The 12,420-nt window shown below is 33.5% G+C and overlaps 1 protein-coding gene across 1 annotated transcript; it reads right to left on the bottom strand.

The window, feature by feature from the left end:
- Window positions 1-78: 78 nt before the first annotated feature.
- On the bottom strand, window positions 79-8,076 carry LOC140060438 (L-2-hydroxyglutarate dehydrogenase, mitochondrial-like). Its single transcript, XM_072106644.1, has 10 exons — window positions 7,717-8,076; window positions 4,625-4,761; window positions 4,286-4,437; window positions 3,919-4,050; window positions 3,597-3,759; window positions 3,088-3,125; window positions 2,721-2,885; window positions 2,071-2,228; window positions 1,752-1,883; window positions 79-1,530 (listed from the first exon to the last, which is right to left on the bottom strand). The coding sequence occupies exons 1-10, from the start codon at window positions 7,875-7,877 to the stop codon at window positions 1,335-1,337; spliced, it is 1,434 nt and encodes a 477-aa protein (XP_071962745.1). The 5' UTR covers window positions 7,878-8,076; the 3' UTR covers window positions 79-1,334.
- Between the last annotated feature and the right edge of the window lie 4,344 nt (window positions 8,077-12,420).

Consider the following 12,420-nt stretch of genomic DNA (forward strand, 5'->3'; position numbering starts at 1 on the left):
ATGTTGTTAACTTTGCAAGCTACTACAGCAGTAGTAATAGTTAGTTACTCAGTTGTGACCCGTTACATGCTCATGGCAAATTATTTAACCTAATACTGTATTAATATTATTTATTAAAATATAATAATTGAAGAATTATTGTGAAATAAATATATATATGATATTTTTAATAAAATTTGTATATTCATTTTTTTTTCTCAAAATATATTAGATATTATTTTGGTTTGGTCCTGAAAAACTGTTTATAAGAAGTTTGGATGTAAGACACTTTGCACTGATTACTATCGGAGTTATTTGAGTATGTTTCCATGTTTGATCCAAAAATGATGATTGGTTTAATAATATGAAGCGCTTAGAAGCAACAAGCGCTAAACAACGAGTATTATTATTTATTTATTTGATTACAAATTATTTCCATAATTATAAAAATACAAAATAAATAATTTCTAATATACTATATATTCACATCATTCTAATACTTGAGTTGCTTTTTAAAATTAAATTAAAAATATAAATTAGTTTTGATTAAAATTATAAAAAATGTATTATATATTATAATTCACATAATTTTAATATTCTATTTGGTTTTTTTAAGCCCAATTGCACCATGTTGACTGATGACGGGTTTAAACTGCACTATACCCCATTCACGACACCTACAAAGGGTCACACCTGTTCTGGCAAATCAAACCCCATTCACGACACCTACAAAGGGTCACACCTGTTCTGGCAAATCAAACATTAAATAGGTATGCGCATAGTCGCTTCATAAGCACAGTGTTTTGTATGGTGTGCTAGCCAGTATGTGTAAACTCCAGAGTTTGCTAGGTAAAGTGAAAATGGTATTAGATGACGGTATCAGCATTGAAATCAATTATATATTCTTATATTTATTTGCTGAGATGTTAATACTAGATTCATTACTAGCCTGACTGACAGGAATGACCAATATTGGCATTCACTACTGTGGAATCATGTTTGAACATTAATTTAACAAAAACCATTGAAACAATTAAGGATTGTCTGGATAGGATGCCGGCTCGTTTGAGACTTTCAGCTGATTTAGTCTTGCGTTTGCTTTTGTTTATGATAATGAGGTACGCCCAATCTGCACATGTTCAGAAATAATTGTACGGTTGGAATCATTTAACTGTATAGGTGGATAGACCCTACTGCACTGTGTGGTCTCTAGCTAGGCCAAGAGAAGATAGCTAGGTCAAGGCAGGGAAACATCCTATACTGATAACAGTTCAATAAATCCTGGATTGAAAGGTGCATTAAAGTGAAACACAACAACGCGTGCCAGAATATAATATATTATATATACACCAATGTTATAAACTAAAGGAATCTTCCACTTTATCTGCTACCATCTTGGCTATAGACAAGGATGATGTAGCAGCTGGTGAAGGTGCATTTCTAACGTGTAGTATCCTCTTTCCTAAGTCACCTGATCCAATGTCAAATACAAAGTCATCCACTAAGCTGCCATCAGGGCCGAGGGCCATTGCTCGCACACCAGATGGGCCTCTGAAAAAGAGAACCATTACATTAGATTGTTGACCGCTACCACTTATATTTTCCCTTAAAATGATTCAATACGATAGTTGTTCTGCCCCGGAGCTTATGGAGGCCCTGAGCAGTGCGCAGAGGAAAAAAAAAACAGGCATTAAAATATGGGCCACTTAGGGTTCCTAATCCAGGGGCTTCAAGTTTCTACGTTACACCACTTGCCCTAAGCATTCACTTACCTAGTAACATCTTCAGGCTTCAAGTCTGGTATATATTGCTGTAGTCGTTTCACCTGTGCTGAAATCACAAAACCTCTGTACATCTCCTTCATTCCAAACGTCAAGTGCTTAAGTGCAAGTCTTCTTAAACCACTGTGGAAAATGATTAGTTGTAAGTATTGCTACCTAATTATTAACTTAGCATGATTTCCAATACTAAAATTTCAAAGTGTCAGCCACTGATCATAACTGGACCCTCTGGGAGACCAGTTCTTGACCCGAAGAGATCACCCAGTTCAAATAAATAAAAATTAGTTTTGCAAGAGTACTAGTTACTCACCTATAACTTATAGCATCAAATGTATCGCTAACGTTAAAGTCGGTTAATTTGTACCCCTCCCGTTTAAAAGCAAGCACTGCGTTCGGTCCGAGCCAAAGGTTACCATCCATACGAGGTGTGAAATGCACTCCAAGAAATGGAAATTGTGGATCTGGAACCTGTAAAATATTATTTGAATATATCCTTATCTTCAACTATATAAGCAAAAACTGAATTAATATTGAATATATTTAACAGTGGTGGTTCCTTTTTAAAACTTTAAATCCTTTGTGATTGGAGGGGAAAAATGTACTCTCAATAAAATACAGTCTCAATTTTTAATGAAAGACAAAGATCGATGATTTGGTTTATTTATATTATCTGGGAGACATACAGTATGAATAATCGTCTTTGAGGGGAGCTTAACCTTGAGCTCTGTCTACACTATCAAACTTTATGTGACAAAAAAATATGATGTACCCATATATGGACATGATGATGTCATATTACTACCATATTTGGGCATATCACTACCATATTTAGGCACATTATGTTTTGTCAAACTAGTTTGATACTAGTATAAACAGAGATTTTAGCCATGACATCAGACAGAACATAGATAAAAGAAGGTGGTGAAATGCACACAGCTTTAAATAACATACTTTACTTACAGGGTAAATATTGCCCCTTACAAGGTGTCTCTTTTCAGGTTTTAAAAGAAGGTAATCACCACGGAATGGAACGATCCTTGGATTCGGTTGACATCCAGACAGAAGCGCCAATCGATCAGACAGTAGACCTCCGCATGTTATCACATATCGACATTTAACCTCTTTCTGTAAAATAAAGTTTTTGACTTATCCACCAAATAAGTATTGTAAATGAAAATGCACAAAGTTTGTTCATGATTTCCTGCAGAATTGATATCAATGCTTACGTTGGTCATCATTTTATGCTCTGTATTATTTGTATGGTATTTGTTGAAATAATTTTTTTTAAATTCAATTATTTGGTCAAATTGTACTTAAATATACTTACTCCATGTTTTCCTTCGACCAGAATAGGATACGTCAAGCCTTTTCATGTAAAATAAAACAAAGTATTACAGTATTATTAAGTTTCATCTTCAATCGCCCATAGCCTGCCAAGTTTCATCTTCAATCGCCCATAGCCTGCCAAAGTTTCATCTTCATTCGCCTATAGCCTGCCACGTTTCATCTTTAATTTTACAGCAGGCCTATGTCTTTCAATGAAAACCCAGGAGTAGTTTCAATAAAGACATTTTTTATATCGTGTTGGCTGTCATTTAAACAAAAAATTTTTAGGATATGACCTCTAACAAAATTAGGTCGAGCTGCCACCAAACGATGCTCATTCATCTGGGTCTGAAGTGTACTAGAACACCAGGTATCACAGAAGACCAAGGAGAGGTTTAAATCTGCTATGATTTGAGGTGTTCCAGTGACCACACAACATTTTGAGTTAGAATAAACAGTAAGAAGTGACAGTATCTTTAATAAAGTAGAAATAAAAAAAATTACCAGTACCTGTATTTGTTGAAGATTCTGATTCAGTTATTATACGGAAATTTATAACATTAAATTCTGTGTGTATGTCGCCACCTAACGTCTTAAAATGCTTTCCAAACATACGTGCCATTTCACCATAGTCAATAATTCCAGTGTTTGGAGAAAATATTGCTTTTACACCCTGTAAAAAGTGGTTAAAATTTCTGTCTGTAACAATTCGTTAAATAGTGGTAACATTTTGAAATATTGGTGGCCACCTCATGCTATTATGTGAAGTCTTGATTATTGGTAATAGATTGATCAGATTGGATCAGATTGGATAAGATCATAATTACCTTACCGTACAATAAGGCTCTCTTTCTTTAATGCCATCTGGTCCAACTATCTCCAATCCCTCTACATTATTTATAAGTCCTCTTTCATATAATTCATCTAACCTAGGTACTTCACTATCATTCAAAGCAACAATCAACTAGAAAAAATTAAATAAAAATATCGAAAAAATTTCATCTGGTTTTAAAAACGTTTCGAAATGTTCTGTAAGTTTGCTTATTATTTCTTTGGTTTTTACAAAAAGACATTTTTTTTATAAAAGAAAAATGGTTGGATCGTGTAAATTATACAAATATCTTTAACCAAAATATAATATTAAGAAGACATCTCCAAACCTATCTATCTTTCTACATTTTCATACTGGTACGACGCACCTTACCAACTTTGTCGTAACCTATATTATGCTTGTCACAGTATTGGTATGTGAGCTTGACACCTTCAACACAAAGTTTAGCCTTCAGTGATCCAGGCGCATAGTAAATTCCTGCATGGATTACGCCACTGTTATGGCCAGTCTGGTGGAGGGCTATGAACAAATAAATGAAAAATGGAAGTAAATTGTAATAGGTTTTTCTTTCTGTGTAACAGAATTACTTGCAAATTGTTCGCACATGTTCTCAATGCACTTAGTATAAGGGTACAAAATTACCTCAGGGTAGGGCAAACATTTGATCAATTTACAAAACATAACATGGTTATATAACGCCACAAACCTAACTCATTTTCTTTTTCTAAAACAGCCACTTTTATATTTGGATGTCTTGTGATGAGCTCTTGTGCTGTTGCCAATCCAACGATGCCACCACCAACAATACATGCATCATAGTTATCATCCGACACACTGCTTGAACTAAAATAAAATTTCACACAAATTTACAATTGGTTAAAAGGGTTGTTAAAAATGAACATTAATAATAAATTAAATTTTGAATAGGCCATTAGTTGTATTTAAATTTCATTAAAAATTTAAATAAATAATTACACTTTCAATTGAAAAAAAAAATGTTTAATAACATCTTACTGATAATTTATTAGGTAAACCTTACAAATAAATACAGTTTTGATATATACCATTGAGTGGTTATATCATGAAGTAAAATTCTTTACTCCATGGTAATATCAGAAAAGTAAAATATTCGTTGAAGCAAGAAGCAATTTTGGCTGGGTCGAAACATTTAGTACCATTGGGCAGGTCAATAACCGTTTTAGCACTATCCTTAGATTTATTACTATAGCCTTTAAACATTTTCCACAATTTTTTAGGGTTATTTTTATTTTCTTCAGCCTTGTTTAACAAACGATTTGATTTAGCTTTATTTATATCACGCTGTATTTTATTTCTTAGTTTGCGAAATTGTATTAATAAGTCGGTATTATTCTTGTTTTTATTATACATATTTAATAATTTATCTCTGGTTTCAATGTCTTGTAATATTTCTCTAGTTAACCATGGTTCCGTTCTTTGTTTCATCCTAATGTTTTTAAGGGGGGCAATGGAATCAATAGCAGCCAAAAGTAATGCATTGCTCTCAATCTTGTACTGTTACATGCGGGGTTCCTCAAGGAAGTATCCTTGGACCCCTTTTTTCTTATGTTTTGTTAATGACATGGTAACTTGTATTGATCCTGATTGTAAACTCCTTCTATACGCTGATGTGACAGTGCAATTGTTTATTCACACAGAAATCCAGATATTATTTCTAAGAAGCTAGGGTCAACACTAGACTCCTTGTGTGATTGGCTTGTAGACAATAAATTAACCATTAACCTGGATAAAACTGAGTGTATACTATTTGGTTCTAAGAGAAAAACTAAAAATGTTAACAATTTTAATGTCTCAACAAATGGTAACAATATCAACACTAGTAATTGTGTCAAGTATCTGGGTATTGAAATAGATCAAAATTTAACGTGTTCTGAATATGCATGTAAAACCATTAAGAAAATTAATAATAGGCTTAAGTTTATGTACCGCCAACGTAAGATACTAAGTTGTAAGAATCGTAAACTATTATGCTCTGCTCTCATCCAATGTGTTTTTGATTATGCTGCATCTTCTTGGTTCTGTGGAACCAGTAAAGCTATCCAAAGAAAACTACAAATTGCTCAAAACAAAATGGTTAGACTCATAAAAGGAGTTGAACCCAGAAGACATATAGGTGCTGATCAATTAGACGATTATGGATTGTTAAATGTAAAATATCGAGTAAAGTTCTTGCAAATTAGCCAAGTTCATAAGATATTTATGGGCAGAAGTGCTTCATACCTAAACGAAAACTTTCGTAGAGTTAATAACTTACATGGTCACTTCACTCGTGGTAGTAAACTCAATTTTGTTGTACCTAAAGTCCAAGGCATAGAATGTAATACATTCTATTTTAATGCAATCAGAGAATGGAATAACCTTCCTGACTATATTAAACAAATTTCCAACACATCTAAATTTAAAACTGAATTGAATGAAACAATATTACAAAATTAAACATAGATAAATTATTATTGTGCCATTATATCAGATGTTTTGCTTATATGCTTATATATTTATGAACCCCGTCTTATAATGTTTGTTTTGTTAAAATTATAATTACTATCTTTTTAGGGACCACATTGGAATTAAGTTGTTTTACTTTAAACGACTTTATGTGTTTTCCGTGCATCGTCAGACTTCATTAATCCCGCCATTTTTATTTGCTTTTTTGATGTATTTTAATATTTAAGGTGATTATATATATTATTGATGTATTTTTAATGTTATGTATTGAGATGCCAAATAAATGAAAGAAAAGAAAGAATTGAATATAGCCTAAATAAATATTGCCCTTGCCCAAAAAAAAATCATAAAAAATGTATTTTTTTAAAGATCTGTCCTGTATTCCCTTTTAAAGTAAAATTTGTAATGTTTCCTACTAGACTACTCATATTGTATTTTGTAAAAATATATGTGTTATATGTATTATGTTATGCGCGATTTGAACGATTTGCGCAATTTGAAATTGCGCAAAAAAAATCCTTGCGCAATTTGAATTGAAACATGTGTTTCAAATTGCGCAAGCAACGTATTAAATTGCGCAAGTAATCTGCAAATTGCGCAAGGTTTTTCGACAGATTGTGAAATCATGCACACCCATATTTTTATAGTAATTTCTAAGAATGATTCAAAATTAAAGATAAATATCGCATTTCCTTATTTTAGTAGTGCAAATATTGTTATAAGTTAGCATACCGTCGAAGAACCGACGAAGGAAAACGAAGCGGTGGTGTTCCACCAGGCGGGCGCGGCGCGGGCGGCCGGCTATACTACTCTAGCCTAGCTAGGGTCTGGACTACTGATACTGACAAGGTTACATGGCCTAGCTTAAACTAATATTAAAAACTTAATTTTTACATTTATTTTGATTTATTTCAAGTTACAGTGATAATATTATTTAATTGTAATAATAAATGTTATGTATTTATTATACACATGTTATCTTCGCATTTATTATGTTTTATTTTGAGTTATTTAGTTTCCAATAAAAATTTGCAGTTCGTTTTCAAATTGCGCAAAGGTGTCATATTGCGCAAGAACTATCTTGCGCAATTTACAAATTGTGCAGCGCAATTTAAAATTGCGCAAAGATTTTCTTGCGCAATTTGAAATTGCGCAAGTTGATTGCGCAATTTGAAATTGCGCAAAAAAATCCTTGCGCAATTTGAAATTGCGCAAGAATTCTTTGCGCAATTTGAAATTGCGCAAGGATTTTTTTGCGCAATTTCAAATTGCGCAAATCGTTCAAATCGCGCATAACATATTATAACTGATTACCTTTTCTGTCGTTTGTGAACCCATTGAGGACCACCATTTGCCGCTGTTGAGCAACAAGAAGAGGGGACTTGTTGGCCTAAGCCTGTGCCTAGATCAATTCTTCTTCTAAATTTCAACAAACGATGGTTTTTTAAACATTGTAAACTTTTAATCAAAAACATCGTTAACAAAAACAATTGTTTTAAAATATTTTTAAAATAAAATTAGGCATAGGGCCTAGGCTAGGTTACAAACCAATAATGATGAGGGCCAGAGGGGGGGAAGGAGCTAACTCTACTTCTACGGAGCGCCGTTTATGCCTTTATTTACTTACGAAATAGAAATAGTACTACGGTAGCTGCTCCAGTGGACCAAATTTAGCACTAGTGGAGCGCAGTGATATAAAATAGAAATAAGTCACTAATTTTAATATTCTTAATAATATGTTAATACACTGTGCTCAAGTGGACACAATTTGGCGCCAGTGAGGAGCACAGTGATATAAAATAGAAATAATTGTCACTGAATTTTAATATCTTTTCGTATGTTAATACACTGTGCTCAAGTGGACCCAATTTGGAGCCAGGGGAGCACAGTGATATAAAATAGAAATAAGTCACTGAATTTTAATATCTTTTCGGATGTTAATACACTGTGCTCAAGTGGACCCAATTTGGAGCCAGGGGAGCACAGTGATATAAAATAGAAATATTAAGTCACTGAATTTTAATATCTTTTCGTATGTTAATACACTGTGCTCAAGTGGACCCAATTTGGAGCCAGTGGAGCACAGTGATATAAAATAGAAATAAGTCACTAAATTTTAATATCTTTTCGTATTAATACACTGTGCTCAAGTGGACACAATTTGGAGCCAGGGGAGCACACAGTGATATAAAATAGAAAAAAGTCACTGAATTTTAATATCTTTTCGTATGTTAATACACTGTGCTCAAGTGGACCCAATTTGGAGCCAGTGGAGCACAGTGATATAAAATAGAAAAAAGTCACTGAATTTTAATATCTTTTCGTATGTTAATACACTGTGCTCAAGTGGACCCAATTTGGCGCCAGGAGAGCACAGTGATATAAAATAGAAATAAGTCATTGAATGTTAATATATTTTCGTATGTTAATACACTGTGCTCAAGTGGACCCAATTTGGCGCCAGTGGAGCACAGTGATCATAAAATGGAAAAAGTCACTGAATTTTAATATCTTTTCGTATTTAATATACACTATGCTCAAGTGGACCCGATTTGGAGCTAGGGGAGCACTGTGATATAAAATAGAAATAAGTCACTGGATTTTAATATCTTTTCGTATGTACACTGTGCTTACGTGGACCCAATTTGGCGCGCGCGCCAGTGAGCACAGTAATATAAAATAGAAAAAAGTCACTAAATTTTAATATCTTTTCGTATGTTAATACACTGTGCTCAAGTGGACTCAATTTGGCACCAATGGGAGCACAGGGAAATAGTCACATACAAAAACATCGAGAAAAAATACTTCTGGAATTAAAAAATATTTCAAACTTGGTATATATGTTCAATATCGGTTACTCCATCCGTAAACCAAAAGAAAAAATAGTTTCAAGCCACATCAGTGATTTTAATAACTTGCGTTCGCTTAAGATAATACTTATGAAAAAACATATAATTCCGACACATATTATGTTAAACTCTAATAATGATTTTGACCAAAAAAAAAAAAACGGTTAGGAATTCGATTTTTTCTCTGTAAATTGAGCAACTTAAATAAAAAATATACCAAGAAATATATATTGAAATCAAGGAGTATTTTTTTTTACAAAAGAAATGTTCGTATATTAATACACTGTGCTCCAGTGGATCCAATTTGGCGCCAGTGGAGCACAGGGAAATAATCACATACAAAAACTTCTAGAAAAAATATTTATCGAATTCAAAAATATTTCAAACTTGGTATATAAGTTCAATATCGGTTACTCCATCCGTAATGCAAAAGAAAAATTAGTTTCAAGCCACAGTAGTGATTTTAATAACTTGCGTTTGTCTAAGATAAATACTTATGAAAGAACATACAATTCCAACAAATTTTTTTAAACTTTAGCGATATGATTAAAAAAAAAACATATGTTAAAAATATGAATTATGTAGTAACATATTGAACGTGTAGTAACCTATTGAACGTATACTACCAAATTTCAAATGTGTAGGACAATTATTTTATGACGATCACAATTTAAAGTTTAAAAAATGTGTTGGAATTCTATGTTCTAATCATAAATATACATTTTAAACGAACGAAAATTACTAAAATCACTGATATGGCTTGAAACTAATTTTTCTTTTGCATTACGGATGGAGTAACCGATATTGAACTTATATACCAGAATCCAGAAGTATTTTTTCTTGATGTTTTTGTATGTGACTATTTCCCTGTGCTCCACTGGCGCCAAATTGGATCCACTGGAGCACAGTGTATTAACATACGAACATCTCTTTTGTAAAAAAAAAAAACTCCTTAATTTCAATATATGGTATATTTTTAATTTAAGTTGCTCAATTTACAGGAAAAAAATCGAATTCCTAACCGGGTTTTTTTTTTATATAAAAATCATTATTTGAGTTTAACATATGTCGGAATTGTATGTTTTTTCGTAAGTATTATCTTAGGCAAACGCAAGTTATTAAAATCACTGATGTGGCTTGAAACTATTTTTTCTTTTGGTCTACGGATGGAGTAACCGATATTGAACAAATATACCAAGTTTGAAATATTTTTAAATTCAAGAAGTATTTTTTCTCGATGTTTTTGTATGTGACTATTTCCCTGTGCTCCCATTGGTGCCAAATTGGGTCCACTTGAGCACAGTGTATTAAAATACGAAAAAATAATATTATAATTTAGTGACTTTTTTCTATTTAATATCACTGTGTACTCACTGGCGCGCGCGCCAAATTGGGTGTGGGGGTGGTTGTCCGGGGGGTAGTTGTCCGGGGGGTTGTTATCCTAAGGGGGTAGTTGTCCTAAGGGGGTAGTTGTCCGGGGGGTAGTTGTCCGGGGGGTAGTTGTCCTAAGGGGGTAGTTGTCCGGGTGGTAAACATCCGGGGGGTAACTGTCTAGGGGGTAGGTGTCCTAGAACCCCGAACATACCTCTGAGATGGAGGCAATGGAGGTATTCAGAGCGTCATTTTGACGATCGAGCATTCACTACTTCCAGGGAAGCACATTGATATAAAATAGAAATAAGTCACTGAATGTTAATATCTTTTCGTATTTTAATACACTGTGCTCAAGTGGACCCAATTTGGCGTCAGTGGAGCACAGTGATATAAAATAGAAATAAGTCACTGAATTGTAATATCTTTTCGTATTTTAATACAATGTACTCAAGTGTACCCAATTTGGCACCAGGCGAGCGCAGTGATATAAAATAGAAATAATTCACGGAATTCTAATATCTTTTCGTATGTAATACACTGTGCTCAAGTGGACCCAACTTGGAGCCAGTGGAGCACAGTGATATAAATTAGAAATAAGTCACTGAATTTTAATATCTTTTCGTATTAAGCATTTTTGAATACCTACCGGTATGGTACCATACATGTTCGACAATACAGTGTCACATATCTCTATTAAAAAAAAAAACAATATTAAAAAAATATATATATACTGTATATCCGTCGAGGTTCGAACCCCAGCCGATAGCACTCAAAACTGAGTTTTTGAAAAAATCAACTCTCTACCTTAGCGGTTTTCGATACATATAGGAACCTGTAATTTCACCCCCTAATTTGCATATTTCATGTAACTTGTACTAATAATTTGCATACTTTGGAGGTGAGTGATACAGGTGTGATTTTGAGATCTACTAAACATTAGAAACCTGTATCGGAGTCATTTGAGGGCAAAACAAAGTCTCTACAGACATTTTAGTTTCATTATGCAATATTGAGAAGAAATGGGGTCGAGGGTCAAATGTCATACTTCCGGTCAATTTTTTGTAAAATGTTTTATTGGAGCAAATAGAAATATGTACATTCTGAATACGGCTGTGAAAAAATCAGCTCTCTAGCATTAGTGGTTTTCGAGATATAGGACAACTGTAATTTTTCCCCCTTATTTGCATATTTTATTTAAATTGTACTACTAATTTGCATACTTTCGAAGTGTGACACAGGTGTGATTTTGGGAATTACAAAGTGATCCTATGCTGGCTATTAGGAACCTATGTCTGGGTCATTTGAGGGCAAAATAAAGTCTCTACAGACATTTTAGTCACATTGCATATGCAAACATTGAGAAATGGGGTCGAAGGTCAAATGTTGTACTTCCGGTCATTTTTTCGTAAAATGTTTCATTAGAGTAAATATAAATATATACATTTTGAATAGATCAGTGAAAAAATCAACTCTCTCGGAGTAGTAGTTTTTGAGATATGGTAACCCTGTAATTTCACCCTAATTTGCATATCATCGGGATGAGTGACAGAGGTGTGATGCTCAAATTTTGATCTCCTCATCATATATGACCATTTAAAAAAGAAAAATCTCTGTTTGCAATTTGTTTCACTTTGGGCTGTTTTTTTTTGCTAGATTGACTAGCCTACTGGCAGACATTGCAGAAACAAAGTACAGATATTTTCCCTCTAAACAAAATGGTATCGTCGAGAATATGTTTCCCTGGCGGACATACCGCCTGGCAGACATACCGCATGGCAGACAGTCTGCAGCAGCA

Source organism: Antedon mediterranea, chromosome 10 (assembly GCF_964355755.1).
Source record: "Antedon mediterranea chromosome 10, ecAntMedi1.1, whole genome shotgun sequence".
Taxonomy (NCBI): Eukaryota; Metazoa; Echinodermata; class Crinoidea; order Comatulida; family Antedonidae; genus Antedon; species Antedon mediterranea.